Raw genomic sequence first — 24,210 nt, forward strand, 5'->3', positions numbered from 1 at the left:
TTGATCTTGGGAAGAAAACCATTTATTATAAATGAATATGGTAACTTATGGACTTTTCTGTCATTAAGGTGTCTCCTTTTTCTTGAAATGTTGCAATTTTCCAGCTTTCATCCCGAAAAAACTATAAATATTTTTATTCTCGCATTAATCTCGTGCTTTATAATATTCTACACAGTAGTTTTTGTTGTTCTTGCGTTGGTTCAAAAATTTCGTCTTTCAAAATTCGTATAATAAACGAGGCTTCAGTCTCACAAGTTTCTTTTGCAATTTTTTCCTTGGATTTGGGTATTCACCTAATCAACAAACTACAAGTAAGAAAAAATATGAAGATATTTTCTTGTGGTTTCTTTTTGGCTAGAAGTAACAAATTTAGAACTGCGAATTATTGTTTAAATTTTATGTTGAATTGTTTGTTTTGAATTTCTTATCACTTCAGACCCGCACTACAACTATAATCGCTATTATCAGCTATCGCTATTATCAGCGATAGTCGCACTGCGATTTTGTTCGACGAAACGAAGTGGCGTTAGAAAAGCGGATGACTCAGAAGTAAAATAAATAGCTATAAAAGAAAATAATAAAAATATTCGCGAGTTGAATGAATCCTCAGTCAGTTCACAAAAACTTGAAACTCTCCTCTTTACTGGTTACTAAACTTGTAAGTTTTACCGAGCAAAACTATCGGCCGTCTCCTATCGCGGTTCCGTTCATCGACTCGTCATCGCTGCCCACTCGTATGTTCGCTATCTCTGACCATTCGACATTCGAGTCACCGATTTCGATAATGGAAAACGACCCGAGGACTTTGATCTCAGCGATGTTTGATTCCCTCGCTGATTCCCGTCGGTGTCGGAAATATTGTCAGCGATGATAGTTTTGCACATTATTTGCCGGGATTTTCCGGAACGATGCGGTTGTTCGAAGTGATCTACGACTTCATTGATTGGTTTTTGTCCATGTCAGAATTGATTTCTAGCTGTTAAGGATGAATTAATGCCTGGAGGCGCATAAACACACACGATTTTAGGGAAATTTTTAGCTTTAGCGAGATTTTGAGAGATTTTTAGCTGTAGCGCCTAGCTTTAGGTTTGATTGAGGGGTTGAGGCAGTAGGCTGGTGACTATTTGTAAATTTTTGATCTTTTTCTTCTTTAATTGTTGTTTATGCTTTTGTTGGCGAATGTCTTTTTTCGGTGGTCTCTAAATATTCGTTGAAAAATTAATTATACAAATAATTTACCGTATCCAAGGTTCGCTTTACAGGCTATTCACAATGATTCGAATTGCTGCTCGTCCGGCCACCACCTCATTGTCCACCCATGCCGAATGTCACACCACACCACATATCGAAACACCCGAGGAACGAACACGAAGAATTTGGCGCGGAGCGGACGCGGTCGCATTCGATGTGGACTCAACCGTTTGTCAGGTCAGCTGAGTCCAGCGCCAGTTCAGAATCCATTATTAAACCGTGGATATTCAGGACGAAGCGATCGACGAGCTCGCCAACTTTCTCGGCGTAGGCGAAGCCGTCGCCAACGTCACCCGACAGGCTATGAACGGGAATGCACGATTTCGGTAAGATTCTTATTAAGATTTAATTTAATTTAATTTTTGATTTAAGCTTTATTAAGAGAATCATTGAGAAGTAAATAAATAAGTTAATTAATTAATTAAGATGAATAAAATTAGTTATGCCATTATATTTTGTGCATAAATTATTTTAATCAATAATTTAATTTTTTCCTAACCGTCTATTATCCGCCTTCGACGACTATTTCTCGGTTTAGGCATGCCCTCCAGGCTCGTCTTGAAGTGATGCGACCAACCTATGATCAATTAGAAGCGTATGCGAATGAAACGAAACCGAAGGTGATTCCTGGTTTTTGTACGGAAAATGATCAGCTATACAAAGATTTTACCTTCATCAACAGTAGTTGATAATCCGCAACGCACTAAGTGAAAAAAGAAGAAATGAAATCTAGGCAAAATGACATCGAAATCTAATTTAATCCAATAATAATTTTACGATTTTTTTACAAGTTTTACAATCGATAAAATGATTAGTTTATTGAGTTCTCTTGGAAAGAAGGAACCTCTTTAGAAAGAAAAAAACTAGTCTATTTTATTAGTAATCGTGATTTTCCGTGAGGGACACAAAATTGAGCTAATAAAAAGAGAAGAAATTTCCGAATATGGCGATATCCTCTATATCGTAAGGATTCATGCTGCCCTCTCTCGCTAGAGATTGCTGTCCTACAATTTTTTTCCATTCCAAATGATTTTTTCATCTCAAAATCATCGAAATAAATATATAACTGAGACTTTCTCCCCAAATGCTATGTAAATATTCTAGGTTCCTCGAATTCTTGAGGTTTTTGTTTATTTCATGAAATTATTTAATGAGTGATAATGCTTTGGAAATCGTTATACATCTTGTTATTGCCATGAAAGAGTAATCAAATAGTAGTAATCACTAAACCAATAACAAAAACAACTGAAAAAAAACTGCATCGTATTTCCTGAATAGTAGGGACAAGGTCACAGTATAAGGAATTTTCGCTGTATACACCGCAACTAACTTCCGCATGTAAGGAAACAATTAGTAAAAAAAAATAATTAATTCTACGTAATGAGACGAGATTAGTAAAATAAAAAGCAATGAAAAAGAAAGAGCAATTTTTGGGCTAAGTTGTTACCAATTATGGAGTTAGAATACATTTTTTTTTGCTGGAGAATATTTCTATTTATTAAATTGCATGTTTTTTGCCGGATAGGATTTTTTTTAGCGAGACCAGAAGTGAGTACATACTTGTCTGAGATGGACAAGCTTGGCGATTTTAGCCATTTGACGTCCGTTATCACATTATCATGAACTGTTTTAAAGTGATTAATGTGAAAATTCTTTTGCCTTCTAGATCTTTAGAAGAAATTTACATTTTAAAGTGTGATCCCCATCCATAATGGTCCTGTGTACGGTCTCTTATGCTGAGGAATACAGATCCAGCATTACTCAGGCAGACATTCACGTGTTGACCTTAATTACGATACGGTGTGTTCGTATAGGATACTTTTTCATGGAGAAGAGAAGAAAAAAAATGAAAGAGAGAGAAATTTTAAAAATTAAAATCCTGAGAGTATTTGGAATCATTCTGTAATTGGTGGGGGAGAGGGACTAACTGGTAGTGCTACAGTAATTCTGGAAAATTTCCTTGCATCAGGTTGAACTGAGTAGCTTCTTTCGAAAAAGTTCTAATGTATCCTCAAGAGGAACTTATTTGTTTGTTATTTGTTATTTTATTTGATGTATATGGTTATATTATTTACTTGTTATATTTATATTACATCATTTATTTATTACACTAATTCGTCATATTTATTTATTTTCTCTTTATTGAATTATTTTATTTTACTTATTTACGAGAAGATACGTTGGAAATAAGATGCGTTGGCAATTTTTCTTTGTTACTTTGCGTTCCCATTTTTTTCCTCGCAGATGGACTTTTTTATTTTTTATTTTCGAAAAAACCTTTGCTTCAGCTAACACCTGGAATACGACAACTTATCGATGCTTTACATAAACGTGGTACGGATGTCTTCCTGGTATCCGGTGGTTTCCGAAGGCTCATCTATCCAGTTGCTGATATCCTAGGTAGGCGTAATTTCATTTCATTTTTAGAACAATGTTTTTTTTTTTAATATCTACAACTAATAACCGACGTCATAGGTATCGATCGGAAGCGAATCTATGCGAATGAGATCCTTTTCGACACACATAAGAACTATGCCGGTTTTGATGAGAACGAGCCGACCAGCGATTCAGGAAGCAAGGATGTGGGGATTCCTTGATTGTCCCTAAAATATGCAGCTTCAGCTTGGAAATCGCCCCTGAAAAGGGAGAATTTTTTCGAAGAGAAACTCCAAATTATTAAAAAAGAAAGCGGAACCGAATTTTTGACTAAATTTTGAGTTTTTCTCGATTCTCTGGAAGTTGCTACTAATAATTATTAATCCAGGTCGGTAAACCAGCTGTTATGGGTCTTCTAAAGAAGAAAGGCTACAAACAATTGGTTATGGTCGGTGACGGTGCGACAGATTTGGAAGCATCACCGCCAGCCGATGCATTTATTGGATTCGGTGGAAATCAGGTAATTTTCCTGGAGAAAGTGGCGTTGTCTCAAAAGTCACGCATGGGCGGACCTAAAGAATAGATCTTCATCTTTTATCCTTCTCTTCTTTAGGTCCGAGAAGCTGTACGGAATAGGGCTGATTGGTATGTGATGGATTTTGACGTATTACGCAAAGCGTTGGAATAAATCAATAAATGATAGTTTTATTCAATTCATTTTAAGCATGTTTTTAACTGATCTATTCATTATCGTATTTTTTTAGGTTATTCATCGATTGTATCGATTTTTAAATGATGATTTCACTTGTGTGTCTTAGCTTTTTTTCCGTATACTGTCTAGTAATTGTCTTTTTCTTTCACCTACACACACATATGTAATTATGTATGTTTTTTTTCGGGTTCATATTGAACCGATTCTAAGGGTTTAACCTCATTACTGACGAAGTTGACGTACAAATTCATTTCATAGGATAAGGAAGTCAACAAATAGGTGCATATTTGAATTTTGTGGACATTCGAACAATGTCTGGTGGTAAATAGTAAATTTTTTGTCTTGAATTTTCATGGAACATAAAAAAAATGGATAGGAAATGAAACGAACAGGGAAATCAGGAGCTACCTTAAAACATTGTTGACGAAGGTGATGGTTGATCTACTTATGGGTCATTATCGGGAACGAGGAAAAATCTGATAGTTGTGGAAAAAAATCACATTCTGAAGCACGATCCATTTGTGGGATAAGATAGAACACGTCTCTCGGTGGTTTTTCGAGCTAAGAGCTCTGCTCTGCTCTGTTCTGCTTAATCTTATAAGGAGAATGTCATCAGCTTCGTTGAAAAAATTCTGGCTGTATCCAGAAAATGTGTGTAGAGATCGGCGTGCGAAAAGAAAAAAAAGCAGTGTTCGTGAAGTGAGCTGATGCGACATTGATGCCTTTTCGCGGGAACTTCGAAGGAAGAACGAGTATTCTTATGCTCCAGATATGTGTGTCTGGGATAAAAATAAATTTAACAAAGAAACGAATAAAATGAATGACATGATAATCGAAGTAGGCAGGAGGAAAGGGAGGAAATGAGAGGCATGAGGAAGACAGAATCACATTGAGGATCTGTCACAAAAAAGAAAAACAGGAATCAGGAACATCTGTTCCCTCACTAACTTTCTTTCCTCCAAAGTCCATTTTCCTTTGATTAACTTTTCAGGAATGCCAACGCTTGGGAAGAAAAAGATTTGGACCATCGACCGTCGACAACACCAGCCGTACTTCGCTTAGAAATTTGAGAAAAAAAAACAGATTTGTAGTTTTATCCTACCTCAATTAGCTTAGATTAACGAATTAAATTGATTAAAGTAGATTATTTGGAGCTTTTAACAGAACTCGTTAAAAAAAAAACGCTAATTCGATAACCAGAGTGGAGATCTTTCGTATCTGACCAAGACAGATGGAGCTTATTACCGTAGCTTACTCGATCAAATCCTGGGTCAAAAGCGGAGTAGACGGTACAGTGACGGTTCGTGTATGGTCCAACCATGCAGCTGATGATGGGTCACTGTCACTGTCCGCTGTACATAGTCTGAGTGTTTGCATTTGCTGATTCCACTATCTGTGCCAGAAAATTCATCAAAACGTGTGTGTGTGTGGCGTTCTTTAGAAGAGTACGTCCTGTCCTTCAAAGTGCTCGTCGACATTTCGGATCCCGGTACAGATTTTTATTTGAAAAACTGTAATGAATGTTTGTGTCGTTAGGAATGATATCGCGCTAGATACTGTCATAAATGGTTGATTCTTTGAAGCCTGAAGTAATCTTGGTCAATTATTCCCATCAGATTAGTTTCGTTATTTTATTTTGTTATTAATTATTATATTACTCATTTCTTATTTGTTTATTATAATATATTATTATATTGTTACACTATTGCATCATATGAATATCTATAGTATTTATATAATAGTTCATTTCATTTATATATTATTTATTGTTATATGTACTTTGCTACCGTTATTGTTATACATTATATTATATGTTATTATATTTTTGTATTTATTATTACATCATTTTATTACTATATTATTATGTTATATATGTTATTTATATTATTCAGTGTACTAATACTTAAAATGATTTCGTTTATTTATTATTTATTACCCACTATTATACTTTGTAATCTTTATTATAATATATTTTATTAGATATCATTATATTACTGTATTTATTATTATATTATTTTATTACTAAATTATTCCGTTATATGCATTGTATTATATTATTCAGTATATTATTACTTGCATAAATTTCGTTTATTTATTATTTATTACTCATTACTATAGTTACTTATCATTATAATAATCTATTATATTAGGTAAAATTATAGTATTGCATTAATTATTGTATTATTTTGTTGCTGTTTTATTGTATTATTATTATTATTATTATTACTTACATACTTACTTACTTACTTTTAGTTACTATTACTCATTATTATTTATTGTATTATTAGTATTATTTATTGTATTATTTTATTTCTGCATTGTTGTGTTACATATTAATATATTAATATATTATTATATTAATCGGTATATTATTCCTGACATTTTTTAAATTTATTTAATAATTATTGCCCACTATTATATTTAATTACCATTATTATTATATTATTTATAATTTATCACCCATTATTATATTTTATATAGATTATATTATATTATTCACTACGTTATTATTGCCATATTATTATACACTTTTTCCAAGAATTTCTTACTCTACATGCCTTTTTTAATCCTAAAAGTACTAAAAGGGAACTATAATCATTCACCTGTCGTAAAATAGGAAGTTTCTGGTGTTGTTGGTGTTCTAAGGTGCTTTGTAGATGATAACAGGGATAGTGTAGCGCTTAATGTTTACGTTTAGGGGAGAAAATGTTCTGTTCTCATCCCGCAACGTTCGATATGACTCACTTTATTCCCAGAGTTTTACAATTCTCTCCTCTAGATATAAAATTTCCTTTCTACACATACTTCCTTATTTCTCGATTTGCGTTTTTCTGACTTTTAAAATTCCCTTCGAGAGTATAAACAATTTTTAGTGCATTAATGACGGTAGATAAGGGCGTACACACGTACGTTCAAACATTTCCCAGAGTAGTCCCCTGTTCAACTGTCCCTGTGACTCATAGTTTTTTATCATTAATATTATATTATTTTCATATTCTATTAAAATACATTTATATTAGTTATAGTAAAGTTGTGGTAGTGGTGTTAATCTGTTAGAAAAGAGAGGAAAAAAAAAGAAAGAGAGAGAAATTTTTAGAAATTAAATTCTGAGAGCATTTGGAAACCATACTGTAATTGGTAAGGGAAAGGGACTAACTGGAGTGCTACAGTAATTCAGGAAAATTTCCTTGCATCAGGTTGAACTGAGTAGCTTCCTTCGAATAAGTTTCAATGTATCCTCACGAAGAACTTATTTATTTGTTATTTGTTTATTGTTTATCTGTTACGTTACTAGTTTCAGAGCAAATGAGTTAAGCACTGAAAGCACTGGAGATGTATTGTTTTTTGAGTTTACCTATCATTTGAATGATTTCTGTAGGGTGATGAGGTTCCTGAGTGGATAAATCACTGATGCCTTAAATTTCTCAAGCTTTAACGAAAGCGATAACGCTATAGCGTTAGTTGTTAATGAGGAAAAATCAATACTAACCTTGACTACGGTAGAAGTAAATCAATAAAGAAGGATCACTAAAGTTTCTAGAATTATTCCTTAGTTGAAATCCCAATAAGCATATTTGATTCTTTCTGTCCCTAAATAATTTCTGCTGAGCTCCTGGCATCTTTTTTTTTATGTTGTGTAAGTATTATTCCATCAGCTATGCAATTCCTGTTAAATTTTAACTCTAGGAATCAATTTCAATTTTTTTCTCAATTTTAACTCGCTATAGAAATTTATTTTTTTTAAATAAGCAGACCTTCTTTATTTTTGTGATGGAAATGCCAATGCAAAAGTGAAAATCATTCGTTTATATAGTAGCACCCTTTCTCTCCTAATCTTGATAATTTTATTTTTAATAATAATATTAATTAATATTCTCTCTAATTTTATTTTTATTATTTATTTTATTGTTTTATTATATAATTTATTTTATTATTTTCATTTTTAAATGTCACTCTTTGCGCGATTCTAGAAAGTGTTCCAGGATAAAGAAAAGAAAAAAGGAATTTCAGCAAAAATGAAGTGGTTACAAATTTTTCTTGCCGTGATCGCACGCCAATCCGTTTATACTTATAACTATTTGGTGGTATCACCGTTATTTGGCCATTCTCATTCTCATTTCTTGGGAACAATTGCTGACACATTAACAGAGGCTGGTCATAATGTGGTGAGTTTTAGTTGCTCTCTTGAAAATCCTAGGGGGAAAAATCGGAAGAAAACCCCCCTATTTTTCCCAGACAGTACTAATGCCAATTATGGATCCGGATATGGAAAATCAAACAGGCTTAAAGCTGACCACACATGTACTGAAGGTGCCTGCGGACAATCGGACAGCGGCGATGTTCCTCCAGAAAGCACGATCCACGGCAAAACTATGGGATCTGGATCCGTCAGCGTATGGTATGATTGAGGTAGATTTCCGTAGATTTTTCCATCCACTGAGAAAATGTTGGCACTTTCGGATGACTGATCCCACTTTTACGTTTGAAGTGGCGCTACACCTGTCAAGTTTATCTACTGGAAAATTAAGTTAAGCGCAAAAAAACCGAAGCCTGAAAAAAAAACCAATGTTTTTGTTCATTGTTTACGTTGTTAATGTTAAAGCGTGTTACTCCACTGTGGATATCGCTTTTTTTCAAAAGGAAAGGAGAAAAAAATATCAAGGTTGGGTACTTCTGAGCAAAAAAGAACTATTTTTTATGTGGGACCCATTACTGCGTCGCCTACGGGCTCGTTCGCCTCGCTCGAAAATGCCTGATGACCTATCGGAGAGTCATGGAATGATCACCGTTCAAAATCTTAATATTATATTTCCCACAACCAAAAAATTTGAGATTTTAAATAAATAGCTAATATTTGTTAACATAAACCTAATATTTAATAATGAATAAAATATAAAATAACATTTTTACGGGGAAAGGTCGGGAAATTAGAAAAAGAGGAACGTTAGGATCCCGAAAATCGTATACAGCTCCAGAACTAAATAGTATTTAGAGGATATTCCCTCCTTAATGAGATCTGACCAAAAATAAGCTCATTTTTTTTCTAGAAATTTTACTTATCTTCTATACCCCAAAAATAAGTTGCGGAATAGGATTATTTTTAGAATAATTGCCAAAGAAATCAATTAAATTTTTGAAGAAAAACTAGGGAAATAGTGGAAAAATCTTAGTGAAGGTTCAGCCAAATTTTAAACTGTTCGTCTACAAATTAATTCCGTCATTTTTTTTTCAGCTTGCCATCCTGGTAGCGAAAAGTTTCACGTGGCAATGTGAAAGTAAGTTCATCTTGATTAAAAATTCTTCATAGAGATAATTTTCATCGATTTAAGGTCAGGATATTTTCTAGAAGAAGTGGGAACACTTGAAATCTAATCAGAAGGTGTTGTTCTCCGAAAAACTCGTAAAAACTGTCCTTTTCCTTGTTATCGCCAACAGTTATTACCGTTATTTCTCCGTCTTGGCATGTCATCATGGTCTTACCTCACCTACGCGATTAAAGTGTAGGACATTCTGAACTGTTTGCTATCGAAAGGTATGGTATCAGGAACGGAAAGAAATTACAAAACAAAATTAAGTCGTTGAAAGTGATTTTGATCAAAATTTCGTTGAGTTTCGTTTATTTCCATCCTACGGAGGAATATGAACTGCCCACCTTTGAGTACAAAGGGATAATTAATCAGTAAAGCAGTTCGAGAAAATACGTTTCATATTTATATTGTACTATATATGCTATTATTATGTGCCATTTATGTTATTTAATGTAAAAAATAAAGTTGAAATTAAAATAAATAAAATATGTTTATAAGGACGGATGAAGTGTAGCGATTAGAGGTTTCTATAATAAAGAGGATGAAAAAAAATTGAGTTGAGAATGTGAAAAAAGTCAGAGAATTGAAAGTTATCAAACAATTTCACGCAATTCATAAACTATTTCTGACACTTTCAAATAAATTTTAAACTTTTCTCTCCAACGTGGCGGATGTATGTAGCGCAGTCGGTAACGTGAGGTTCCTGTGTCTGCACGATCGATCGGAGGTTCGAATCCGCCCTAGTGCTCACCAATCCTTTCATCCCTCCGGGGTCGTGGTAAATTGGTACCAGGCTTATCTGAGAGGATAAAAACACTGACTTGACCTATCGGCTAGCCACTGCAAGTCATTGTTTGGGCCAGTTACACGTTCGTAAACCTCAAACGATTCTGAATTGAAGTGAACGTGGGGGCGCATCCCGAGCGGATCGATTGATCAACGCCAGAAACTTTATCCTTTATCCTTTCAAATATCTTTATCCATCCATAAGTGTTGCTATGTGGTAAGGACCTATTTTATGCGATTGAGGGAATGAATCAATGATGCCATGCATGGCTGTTCTAAAATTATACCGTTTTAAAACGTGACTCAGCGGTCCTTCAAGACCTTATATAGGAATTCGTCGTGATTCACCGGTGGATCATGCGGTTTTCGCGGTTTTCAGAGGTGCTAAGGAATCTGAATTACATGAAGCTTCTGGTTTAGAGGTGTTAAACGATGAAAATATCATGAATACGCTTCATCGCTTACATTTCGATGTCGGCATCGCTGAACCATTTGATATTTGTGGTTTTGGTGAGTGATTGGAATGGATTCTGGAAGGTGGTGCCATCAGAAATTACTTTCGCGCTGTTTTCTAGGCTTATTCGAAGTGCTCGGCGTAAAATCCACTATCGCCGCCACCTCATGCGTTCAAGCTGATCACGTGTCGAAAGCGATTGGATTGCCTGTGGCTCCAAGTTATGTGCCAGGTACTGTACATCGGGGGTACTGTATTACTTGTTAAAGCAAAGAACAATCGGATAGGCTCATGGCGATTAGAACCTCGTTATAAAACGTTACAAAAAAAAACAATAAAAAAAGTTAGAAAACGTTAACGTTATAAAAAAGTTATAGAACTTCTTTTGAACATTAGTTTACCCTTCACTGCAAATATGTAAAGGAAAAAGGCGAATCTTATTTGAGAGGTAGATTTGTGGACTTACATTTACGGTGAGTTTCTATTCTAAGCATCATTTTGAGTCCCGCTGACATTTATTTTCCTCCAAAAGAAGATACTTTTACCTCCTTGTCTTTGTTATTATCTGAAATACAAAATATCCTCTTTTTGAAAGAAAGAATTGGACGAAAAAAAATAAAGAAATAGTTTTGGAAGTCACAGTTGGATTGTGCTATGTCCTTTTGCTTTTCCCATTGCTTTTGTTTATCTGCTGCTTACAGGAATAAGCTCAGGAAGTTTCGCATTTGTAAGAGAAAATTGAGAAGGAATGGATTATCTATGATATCGATCCCTTCTCAATATTCTCCCACGATTATTGATTATTATGGATTATCTATGATATATTACTAAATCGTCCCTTCCTTACTGTTCGTGTGACTTATCCCTGCTTATTCTCATTCTTTTCTACTCTTTTCTCGTTGCTGGATTTTCTATTGTTTATTTGTATTCGTTCCTTGCCTCTTACTCTGGGCACGCCTATGAGCATAATAAATAAATAAATAAATAAATAAATAAATATCCGAACATTTTCCGATTTCCATTAAGGATCGATGTCGACAAAAAGCGATGTGATGAATGTCGTGGAACGATTGCGTAACGTGGTCGAAACATTTCTGGGCAGACAATTTTTTTACACACTTTTTGAAATGGAAATTACGATGTTTCGCGTTAAGTATGGACAGGATTTTAAAGGTTATGAGGTCAGTCACGATCAGAAATCGGTTAAAAATTTAGGTTCACAGAAATTTACATCACATATTAAGTTGGAGGAACAAGGATGGAGTTTGTATAAAAAATAAAAATAATATAAGATAATATGAAATGATAGAGGAAATATAAATTTAAAAATAAGAGAATGTAAAGTAGCGTGAGTGACTGATGCATAGATGGCTCACACGAGTTTCGTTCACTCGTAGAATCTTCGCTGCATGTGGGAGTGTTCACTGGATTTGTGCCTCACTATCATACTTTTCAATTTTTTTTTCATTCCTTTCATTTCGCATTCAAAATTTACACATTTCTATAGGATGTCTGAAAAATATGCGAGAAATTGAGATGATAGAAGGCGAGGAAACAGAGAAAATTCCCTATTTCCCTTCCATATTTCTCCGTTTCAAAGCCAACTCATAGGTTATTCAGGAGAAAATCGTAAAAAGTTATGGATAGTTAGAACATTCGGTGAGTTCGGAAAAATTGTTTTGGTCAGGATTTAAAAACTAAATTATAGTTGCACAAAAATCTAGTTGTAATAGCCATTTTCGAATGCGCTTACCCTTAATTAACAGTAATTTTCTACGAAATTGTAGAAAGAAAACAATTTAAACTGTATATGCTGAAATACAACAAAAATAATTGAGTCGAACAGAAATTTCCACTTCGATTCCACCACCCACCTCACTAATTCGAAGAATTAACCAGATTCCGGCAGACGTTCAAAAGTATTCCCATGCCGGGAATCGAACCCGGGCCGCGTGGGTGAAAACCACGAATCCTAACCACTAGACCACATGGGACTTGATTTTATAAGCACACACGCTCCTCTTCACTGCAAGGGAGATTTTCTTGCTAGTCTAGATTATATTGAAATTAATTAAAAATAGAAAATACATTACTCATTGCTTAAAGCTACTATTATAACTCAATCAATAATTTAATCGATAATAATTGTTCCAAGCGACATCACTTACGAATTACAAAAAAAAAGATGTAATTCGTAAATGATGTCCTTGGAGATGGAATTTGCTCTGGAGACGATTTTAAACATTTTTGGAAACAAGTTCTTCGGCAGTTTGATTGTAAGATTCCTTTTTCCGCTATTTTCCAGAAGGTTCAATGGGATTCGAAGTTTTTTTGAAGTCAGTAAATGAGAACACTTGATGAATGTGGAACTCTAAAAATGTTGCTGATGTACTTAAACTCTCTTGGATTTCTTCCTTCTGTCCCCTACGTGCCATTCTTGCAAGAATCACGATTCAAGCGAGAAGGAAATTGCTTAGAAAATTTCCTTTTTTCAGGAACTATTAGCTCAAGTTTCCTATGTGTTCACGAATTCAAATCCATACCTTGACTATCCACATCCTACTATACATAAAGTGGTTGACATCGGAGGTATTGCTGTGTCCTTTGATGCCAGAAGGAACGTACTACCTCAGGTAATTCATATATTATGGTTGTAGGGTCGATACATTACGGTACTTTGGTATACCGTACCACTGTAATGTTATATTTTATGTTTTTTACATGCTATGTTGAGCTTCGTATATTTGAAAAACAGCAAAAATGTTTCTTTCCAACTTTTTAGCATATCGATGAGATCCTGAAGATCCGAAGAACAAATGTGATCATTTCCTTTGGTTCTGTGGTTAAGGCTTGCTATATGCCGGAACATTATAAGTAGGTTATAAAGGGATAAGACTCGATAATTTTCAATCCAGAAAAAAAACGTATATTGATTTTTCGTTAGGAGTTCGTTGCTAAAAGTGTTCGAGTCAATGCCAAATACAACATTTATATGGAAATACGAGATAGAGGATTCACGGATTGCAGCACATCTTCCTAATGTTCATCTACTAGCGTGGTTACCGCAAAATGCTCTGCTGGGTTTGTGGTTCTCCAAATAAATTTTTCTTCTGGAATTTCTAGAAAATTCTAGAAAACTTGAAGTTTTTTTCCGTTTTTTTTCATGGTCAAAATTCTAAAAAACTTGAAGTTTTTTCTATTGTTCGTATATTCTTATCCAAAAGCACGGTAGGAGCAAGAATTTTCCAGCTGACCCAAGGATTTCCGCTTTTGTCACTCATGGTGGTCTGGGAAGCACCACAGAGATAGCGTATATGGGGAAACCGGCAGTTATGGTGTGTTTCTCACTAGATCTAATCATTCAGACTTTCTTAAAACTGAATAAACTACCGTAACCAACTGTACAAACTACCGTAACCCCTTAACCTATCCATCCATCTATCCAGGTACCACTTTTCGGTGATCAAATCCGTAACGCAAATATGTTGGCGAAACATGGAAGCGCTATTGTCCTCGAGAAATACGACATAGCTAATCACACTAAGGTGACGGAAGCAATTGAACGCGTAGTTAATGATCAGAGGTTGGTGATTTTTCTGGATTAATGAGAAATTTTCTGGCACCATAGAATTCGTCTATGGATACAGACATTTGTCAAATTCTCTTTAACGAAATTTTTTAAAGAGACTAAAGTAATTTTGATTAGGGATTTTTTTTTTAGCTACAACAAAAATGCCAAAATACTTGCGGAAATACTTTTGAATCAACCAATAAGTGCAAAAGAATTGATGCTCAAGCATGCGGAGTTTTCCGCCAGGTAAGGATAAATTCTGGAATTTCCTACGTACATATTCTACTTCTTACTACTCTGCGGTAAAAAAAAAATTTGGATGTTTCAGATTTGGACGTCTCCCAAATCTGGATCCGTATGGTCGTCATCTATCCATAGTACAATATTATCTCATTGATGCGATCTCTTTAGTCGTAGTCATCGTTTTTATCGTTTCTTACATCCTTTACCGAGTTTCGAGGATATTTTGGCGATTATGGGCTCAAAAACAGAAAATTGATTGAATTGACTCATTTAATAATGGAATAATCGGAGCGTTTGTAAAACATCGTTGTAAAATAATGTGCCTTCATCATAACGATGTTGTTGACACCTGGCATTTTGTTTATTTCATCATTTATTTTATTTTATTGTTTATTTCTCGCAATTCCACTGAATAAAATGATCTGAAAAGTACTCGTAAGAGAAAAGAAATTAAAGATAGCGATCACTTCCAAAAAAAACATTTAAAATTTTAATTTAATTGATTTTAATTTTATTTTTTTTTTGTTTTAAAAAAGCTAAGAGAAACTCGTATTTTATTATTTATTTATTTATTTTTGTTTGTAGTCTGCAGAAATAGCAGGAAATCTGCAGGATGAGCTATGTACTGGATTAGAACCGATCGAAAATGAATGAGTTGTCCCGAACTTTCCTCATTTTTCTCCTCGTTCCATGGCATCCTGACGGGATGAATTCAATGTGCACAGCAGAACAGCGTGGATAATCAACACTTCTCTTATTCTACGAAACGCTCATTATCTGAGATTGTCGTGGGTTCAAAACGAAAGCCTATGCGAATCTTGTCCCTTTGATTTTGTGATACGAGTTTAGTTTTTGTGGAAATCGAGCGTTATTTTTACATTCTTTAGTCTCAAGAGAGTGCATCTCGACTTAAGTTCAACTAAAGCATCTTTTCTCCGCTCCCCTTCACCTTTTCCGTAGATTTCAGGCGATGAAAGCCAAGAAATTGTTAGTTACGTTAAGTGTGCTTTGCGTTAGTGCTTAATGAATTTTTTATGATCATGTGCTTGTTCCACGATTAAACAACATCAATTACGCAGCTATTACTTCACTTTGGGGGTATTTTACGCTACTCCTCCTTTTTCCGCATCAACAACTCTTTAGGGGAGAATTTTATATGAATAATGCTGGGGAAATCTTTTGTAAGTACGACTTCACATGTTTTTCCATAGGAATCCGTGGTTGTGTTCCTCAAAAAAATATCGTGACAAGTAGAAGTCAACGAAATGCAACAGATCGTATTTTTAATCGGTTCTTTTTACCTTAAACATTATTAAAAAAATAAAGATAACTAATGAAAAACGTGTAATATGCCTGATTTTTCTGGTTTTTTTTTCCAGACAGTGTTTGCCCTCGGGGTTAGTGAGATAATTTTTTATATTTAGTTACATTTTCTTAATTAATACATTTATTTATTTAATTAGTTACGTTTTTAATTCTTCCTATTTACTGACGTTTTTTGAGCACAGCACGAGGTAAACCGTTTGGCACATGTATTCCTTGAAATATGTGCTTAATTTACCTACTTAATTACTTATTTACTAAAAAAACGATATCAGGAAAAGAATATTACATGGAACAATATATAATAACATTGAAAAAATCTACAGATATTCTTAGGAGGTAAAGTTAAGCTTTACTTAATTTTCTCTTGGATACTGTAGCTTCGTTGTCATAAATTGATATGGAAATAGAGCAAGGTTGCATTACTCTAAAAATTCTACTATTTTTTCTTTTGAATTATTTTATTTCATTTTATTTTACTACACTTGAAATTCGAAGCTCTAAGGTATTCATGGAACCTTGACATCAAATTTTCCTCCTTTTCTCGCCTTCTCTGGTTGGTTAAAAGGAGAAGACATCAAGAAATCACGATAAGGAAGGCATTGTTGCTACTGCAGAACGGATCCGCTGTGAAAATCCTAGTTTTCTAGCATTTCCAGACATAGAGACTGTTGTCGAACCAGAAATTCGGATTTTGCATGAAGAACTCATAAAAGTGCTTTTCTAAAAGACAAATGCATCAAATATAAAGTTTCATCAAGTCTTTCTTTTCCACAAAAATTACGAAATAATAATTTTTTCAATTTGGATGTGCTACAGGGCGGATCGTCTTAGGATTTCCCTCGCACATAGCTCCCATCTACACCGGCGACGTAAATTCGCTTAAAAAAACCCAGTATTTTCCGTTTAAGACCTCATAGACCTTCTCGAAACGCGTCAAAAGGAAAATGCGTCATGCGCGTTTCCTGTCCACCTTCAGGTAAACACATAAATAAATAAATTACTAAGGAATCTCACATCTCGCTCAAAGAACGCATAAAATTGGCGCGGATGTTATCTCTACGAGTCAAATCACGCGCAGCACTCAACGCTTGCTTGCAATCACCTCCTCCTCCATCTCTTCTAATCTCTATAATCCTTTTGATTAACACACACTGTACACAACAACACTTACTAATTAAGCACAAGATCACTGATTTCTTGTTTACTTGTTTACGTGTTTACATGTTTCGAGAGCACAGTACCGAGGAGGCGGGAAAAATCACTAGTTATACTGGAATTTGTTCATTGCTTTATTTTTGTTTAATTTATTTTATTTTATTTATTTAATTTATTTAATTTATTTTAATACAATTTGTTTTTGCTTTTCATGTTCGGAATTATTGTGCGTTGAAGAGGTTTGTTTACATTTTCGCTTTCGAGAAGATTCCCTCTTCAGATAACGTTCTTTAGAAAAATATTAGTTTTCAGCTGGATATTCTTCTTCGGCCGTAAGATTAAAATCATTGTCATTATAAAAAAAAATCTTTATTAATTTTCTGAAATGTATTAAAAATGCCATCAAAACGACTAACATATAGGTATAAAAACTCAAAAGAATTTTTTTATTACATATTTTTATCGAATCCTGGTAACAAGTGATTTTGGTACCATATTTTGACACATCAAAATCTGAAGAATTCCCTCCAAAAGAGCTCCTGATAAATAATCTTTTTTCTAGAAAAAAATTAAAAATGAAAAGAAAGAAGTGGAAAAAAAGAAAAGCAAAGAAATCAAACGGAATTACATAGTACTTGCTCTTAGAACAATGTCCATGCGGAGTTTTGTTGACCATTTTCTGTTAACATTATTATATTTACTTTTTTTAACACTGTCTTTTTAAAATTTAATTGCTCGAGTTCGCAAATTTGACATGTGGTGCATATCCTTTTATTTACATAAGAATAAAAAGGAAATTCTTGCTGATTGCTGCCTAAGTTTCCTCCATTTATGTGTGATTTCGTTATTTTGTGCAAATTTCGTTAGGAAATATGACGTTCCAACACACTGAGAAGATTTTGCACAAGGCTGCACGCCTTCGCCAAAGTTGAGAAACCTCATATTTTTCCTCTCGCCTCTTCATTTCTCGTCTTCAAAACAATTTCCCGTCATCCGATTATTATTTTGCGCCGGATTACGTTCTGTTTTTGCTTAGGCGCAAGCTTAAAATATCTTAGATATCGCTCAGAGAACTTATTTTCGTTCGTCAACCACTCGTCCGCTTTCTATCCACCATCCGTCTATTTCTGGAATCATCTAACATCAACTAATTAAATTCTCCCGACTTATCCTTCTTAAAATTTTTTTCCTGCACCTACTCTGATTTATGACTAACGCTGAACGGCAAAATTACGGATTTTTAAGCTAAATGCGGCCATAAACGTAATGATGTGGTCATTAATGCGGATAAAAATTTTATTCGCAATCGCAGTGGCGCTGCCTACTTCTTATTACGTCACCATTACTTTACAAAATGAGATTTGTCGGATTTTTTTTGAATCCTTTCGCTCCTTTTTTCAGCAATGGGTATCAGTGATGTGGTGAGTTACTGGGGAAGTGAGTTTTTAATAGGGAGCTCCAATCTAGCGCTAGAATAATTGAGAACTTTTTGCTTTTTTCCAAAGCCAATCTAGCGGTTCACTAAGATATTAACGGCTTTATTTTATTATATATTAAATTATTTATTTGTTAATCACTAACAATTGCTTCGAATACACAAATTTCATTTAATATATATATATATATATATCATATTTTACTTTTTCCAACTTCTTCCCACTCTACAGATTTTCAAAGTCCCGCTGATCAAATAAATCAATATGAGTCACAAAAGAATTTGCATTATCACAAAAATATTAGTTGCAAGAAGACAAAGGGTACAAAAAAAACTGAGGCAGTTCATTTTCATTGAAATTTAAATGTCATTTAATTCACTTTAACAAGAAAAAAGCACTTATTTTAATTACCGCGACTCGCGGCCAACTTTCGGCGCGGTCACATCAGCTCCAATAAGGTTCAGCCACTCGGTAAGAGATTCCGCGTTTGGCTACAATCGATCGGAGGTTCGAATCCGCCCTAGTGCAAGCCAAGCCTTTCATCCTTAAGGGGTCGATAAATTTGTACCAGATATGTCTGGAGAAGATAAAAATGAGAAGAAAAAGAAACAAAAAAAAAAGAAAAAAAGAATGAAAAGAATAGAATAAAAACACTAACTTGACTCATCGGCTAGCCCGTCATTGTAAGGCTTTGCACACACTTTTCATCACTTTTCCTCAAACGAAGTCTGAGTTGAAATCGAACGCGTCGGCGCATTCTCATAGGGAACAACTGATCAACGCCGTGCATTTGTCCTCATCCTTATGTTCTTCAGGATCCTGGATCTTGAAATATCATGGAGTGCAGAAATTCCCTGATTGACTGCGATTAGTTTCAATCTAATCAAATCTTCTTGAGTGATTTAAAGGTATCACCCTACAAATCTGAGGTGGTACGGATTTCAGTTGGAGTATTCGTATACGGCATAGTAGATTAAGGAGGGTGGGAGGTTGATTCCGTTCATTTCTTCCTAATTGCTGCAAAAAAAACGGCCCGGAAGATACCGCTTCGAGCGTTCCGGCGCGCTATTTTCCACAACTAGTTCGATTGGAGCGCGCCAGCCTTCTGCACACGCTGCATCTTCGAGGCCGTTTTTTTAACGGCAATTAGGAAGAAATGAACGGAATCACCCACCTCTCCATAATCTACCACGCAGTATGCGAATGCTCCACCTGAAATCCGTACCACCTCAGATTCGTGGGGTGATGCCTTTAAGGTTTTAATTGTGAATGTCCTCGGTTAAGGTGTATGACTGGTGTGTCCAGAAATTCTGTTCCTATGATGCCTATACTTTATACGTCCCCGACTCCTAGTGTTCCCTCCTTTTTTTAAAATCTCGTCGTCCCATTAGGTCATCGAGTAATCCAGCTGTAACTCAATAGACACGCCATTATAACATTCCATTTACAGAAGAGACGATTACTTCCGCGTGAGTGATTGAAGTTATCCTCCGACTCTTTCTTTTAACAATAGCCTTAAAAAATTTAATATCTATATATTATTATAATCATATTATATTGATCTGCATTATGTTCATATATATATTTATTTATTTTATATTTTATTTTTATTAATCTATATCATATTTATTTTTATTTCATATTTTATTTTTTAAATCTATATCATGGTTATTTCGTTTCATATTTTATTTTTATAAATCTTTATCATATTTATTTTTATTTCATATTTTATTTTTGTCATATTTATCTGAATTTGAAAAATGTGATATGTAGTACATACCTAGCGATAGAGACATAGCACATCATTTAAAACTGGATCCGAGAAATTTTTTTCTTCCTAGCGCTATCACTATTATTTCTGTTCCTTTTTCAAGTGAAATGTGAATACGTCGATAGATATTTTCTTATAATATATAGAAGAGACAATAGTAAAATCCACAAGTCAAGTCTTAATCAAATTCTCAGTCTCCTCAACTGTGTTTATTTATTTATTTACTTATCCGTGATCCTGAGAAAAGAGGATGAATCAGACAGAAAGTGAACGTTATAGTGTTAGAAGTGAGTCACTGCGTTTTTCACCAGATTTTTTCCCTAAAAAAATGGGTTTTTGAGTTTTTTTTTTAATTTCGCGCGTGTGCAATCAAATAATTGAATACAAAACTATTATATATACATATATACCAGTATGAACGTCCGGCTAACCCCGGATATCAGATTTCCAGTGGTGCACTCTTCTTCCACCTTCACTGATCAATAGAAATTGGAATGTAGTGATATTTTCCGTAAAATTAAATTTTTATTTTTTCTAACTACGTTTCTTCCATTGTTTTTCTTAGAAACTTAAGCATTCCGGAAACGATAATGGATTGAAGTGTTGATTTCATGGTTCTTTTCCTGAGTGCGTCTGTACCACATTAGGAGAGTATTCAAAGTTTATTTTATTCTGAGTAAGTAAGTATATTCCTTCGATAACTTCGTAAAAATTAGGAAACATAATTCGAGGTAGTTTTTCTTTTTTTAAGTTAATTTTTGCGGTTTTTAAAAATGAGTTCTTTTTTCTTCCTCCGCAAAAATTAGTTTAGAATAACGTACCAGCGTGAAATTAGGTGGACCTCATCAGCATGCTGATAAAGATAACGTTCTAAAAGTGTTAGCTATTTCTTAAGCAGCTAATTCCATGCGCATTTGCAATTTCTAAAAAAAATGATGTTATCAACCTGATGAGGTAAAAATGCGGTGGGAATAGACATGAGATGAGGTAGGGATGAAACGTAAAACAATAGCTTTTACTGCGATAAAATGTTTCAGGTTTTGTTTACTTTTTAAATTCATAAATATAAATTTACTTGAAGTAATTGTGTAGCACTACCATACCGTGGCGTATCAGTTCGACGCCGTGGGACCCATCCCACCCATTATAACGGGAACCGATGCTATCATATCAATTTTACGCCTGGGGACCTGTCCCTCCAAATTATAACGAGCGCTGACGCAGCCACACAAATCCGCCGTGGGACCCCATTTTACCGCTGTCTGGCACAAGCGCACTCATTTGACTGCCAAAAAATGGTTGTGGGACCCGTTCCATCCCATTTTACCTCTCTGCGTCACTGCTACACCAATTCGACGCCATGGGACCCGTCTCCTTGTTATAAGTGGTATCGAGCCCGGCGCATCAATTCTACGTTGTGGGACCCGTTTAACCTCCTTCTATCCCTTCGTAGCATTTGCGCACCAGTTCGATGCCATGGGACCTGTCTCGTTGTGGGATTGTGGAATTTCGTTACGCGCACAAGCACAGGTGATAGAATAAGCCTGTTATTATATAGCATGATATTAATAGAGCTCTTGCTTGCTCTGTTGGATCCTGGCATTTGCTGGATTTTGTAAATCAGCCATAATTCCAGGAGTACAATATTTTATAAATGTTCTGAATATTTGTTTAAAAAAAGAGGGAGATGTGTGACTACATTAATCATTTGTAGTTTCTTTTTAACGGGAAACAATCGACTTCTTGCGCAGTTTCCTGGATTCCCAGAAATATTTCACAGAGTCACACAGTCCTCTACGGTGACAAACACGGAAGAGCATAGGATTTTGCATCCGGTTTTCACACCTTTATTCATTTTATTATTTTCAAACTCGAACCTTTATTCAGCTTGTGTATCAAAATATCCGACAAAATGTCCTGATATTTATTTTGTGCCGCAAAAATTAGTCCTCTTAAGGTGGAAAATGTCTAAAAAAAAGGTACGGGAGCGAATTTACGCAAGTATTTCGGTTAGATTTCTATTCTTAACTATGATTCTAGCTCTACTAACATTCCTTGGGGCTCTTGCGCTGCGCTTTCGACAGACTTTTTTAGGTAGACTTTTGCAGATTTTTTTTTTGTAAAAACAATTCAGCTAGGACGTCGCCAATTAATAGAACCACTTCGATGGAAATTATGTTTACCCCGCTGATTGCCTTATTCGACGATTTCAGTAACGAGAAATCATGAATTAGGCGGGAAAGTGCACAAATTACGGTGAACGCGTCGCGGCTGCACGAGCAAACATAAGCGCCAGCCAGCAAATAGGTCGAACGAACATTAAACAGAATCACCCAGTCCCCATTCACCGTGATTAGAACGAAATTTTAGGTGATTTATCAAAAATTGTTTGAAAATTTCCGGCATAGTCTATCGAGGCTATTAACCAAGTTTTTTTCGCATTGGTTCAATAAATCGCAAAGAAATTAGGGAGATCCACAAGGAAGTTTATGTTCATTCCAGCAATTTATATGTAGTCGATGTAATCCAGCGCTCCTTTTTTTATTATTCTCGTTTGACGTCAGTGATGACTACTTCAATGAAGACCTCCAAGAGAACTCTCCGAATCCCTTCAGCAGGATTTCCGTTGATTTTGGTTTCTTTTAACCAAGGATCACTCAATAGTCAGAACTAGAAACAAATGTGAATTCCTTGTGGTTTTTCTTACCTCATTAATTCAATTAATAAATTAATTTTGATGGTGAGGAACGGATTAGTTGTAATAATTTTTATTGGATTACTACACAATCTCTAACTTGTTTTCCTAAGATTTGAAGCGGATCCAACCTTTTCAAGAGAAAGATATATCTCAATTATAAACAATTTTCCGGAATTAGATTTTAACAAAAAAAAAAAAAAGGAAATAGAAGAAGAAAAAGAAAAAAGGGAGGTGGAAGTGGTCATAAATGTTCCCGATTGGAAAAAAAGATTTGGATTCACATTTTTGTAGGGAAATATTTTGCAAGTTTGAAAAATTGGTGTTCAGCAGACCTCAGCAATTCAAAAGGGACCCTCTGTAAGTTGAAATCAAGAGAAAGCATCGTTTTTCTGAGATCCTAATAGTTGAGGTGAAAGTCCAAACATAAAGGACTAATTTTATTCGATTTCTTTTCTGGAACAATAATTTCCTTTCCTTTAAAATGGATTTTTCTTTATAAAAACGGTACAGGACATAGAATTAATTTATTTTCTATCGATCATAACTTCCTTTCACCTCATTATCTCTTACATCCGGCTCCTATGGATTGTTCTACCCATTTTGTGGGGAAATGCCGAGTTTTCCGTTCCAAAAGAAAACTACAAATAAATGAATAAATGCATAAATATATGCAAATATATCTGATACAAAAGGCATAGTACTTCCTCTTTTTCCCCAGTAAAGGAATACGCTGCAATCAAAATCTCCAGTCTTCTTTCGAAAAAAAAAGTTGGAAAAGGTCATTTTTTAAATTTAACGTTATAAGTTTCCTAGATCAGTGGTACTACTGTAGCTAATTAACGTAATAGAGTAAACCATCACGTTCAGAAATCCAGTTCAGAAAAATATGCTTTAATTCGGAAAGGATGTTAAACGTATAGATCAATTAAGATTTGGGAGAAAAAAAGAAGAATAATTGGCCTTGAAAAGAAGATAATGATTTCTTCCCTTCAAACACCTCAAAGGATTCCCTCACAGTAAAAGCGCATCGTACTCGCTTCGAAACCACGATGATGTCAATATTTTTATTCCAGAAAAAAATATTCCTAGAAGCAAAAAAAAGTGGTTGTAATTCTTAATACA

General features: G+C 34.6%; 2 protein-coding genes across 4 annotated transcripts; both read left to right on the forward strand.

Annotated features, from left to right (window-relative positions):
* Positions 1-1,272: 1,272 nt before the first annotated feature.
* On the forward strand, positions 1,273-4,315 carry RB195_003950 (uncharacterized protein; the record flags this gene model as incomplete). Its single annotated transcript, XM_064201841.1, has 7 exons — positions 1,273-1,428; positions 1,483-1,577; positions 1,790-1,871; positions 3,540-3,651; positions 3,727-3,833; positions 4,016-4,147; positions 4,241-4,315. 7 exons carry the CDS (start codon positions 1,273-1,275, stop codon positions 4,313-4,315), a joined length of 759 nt encoding a protein of 252 aa, XP_064057722.1.
* Positions 4,316-5,904: 1,589 nt separating this feature from the next.
* RB195_003951 (uncharacterized protein) lies at positions 5,905-14,962 on the forward strand (the record flags this gene model as incomplete). 3 transcript variants are annotated; one of them, XM_064201842.1, is made up of 14 exons in its annotated part: positions 5,905-5,959; positions 8,351-8,505; positions 8,576-8,749; positions 9,573-9,615; positions 10,855-10,944; positions 11,010-11,120; positions 11,915-12,069; positions 13,384-13,521; positions 13,671-13,762; positions 13,833-13,969; positions 14,138-14,223; positions 14,335-14,471; positions 14,610-14,705; positions 14,788-14,962. In XM_064201842.1, 14 exons carry the CDS (start codon positions 5,905-5,907, stop codon positions 14,960-14,962), a joined length of 1,644 nt encoding a protein of 547 aa, XP_064057723.1. The 3 variants fall into 3 exon arrangements, with proteins under 3 accessions (XP_064057723.1, XP_064057724.1, XP_064057725.1); XM_064201844.1 differs by lacking the exon at positions 5,905-5,959 and having other exon boundaries at positions 8,356-8,505; XM_064201843.1 differs by lacking the exons at positions 5,905-5,959; positions 10,855-10,944; positions 11,010-11,120; ... (6 more) ...; positions 14,610-14,705; positions 14,788-14,962 and adding an exon at positions 9,670-9,686 and having other exon boundaries at positions 8,356-8,505.
* Positions 14,963-24,210: the final 9,248 nt, after the last annotated feature.

The sequence above is a fragment of the Necator americanus genome, chromosome IV (assembly GCF_031761385.1).
Source record: "Necator americanus strain Aroian chromosome IV, whole genome shotgun sequence".
NCBI lineage: Eukaryota > Metazoa > Nematoda > Chromadorea > Rhabditida > Ancylostomatidae > Necator > Necator americanus.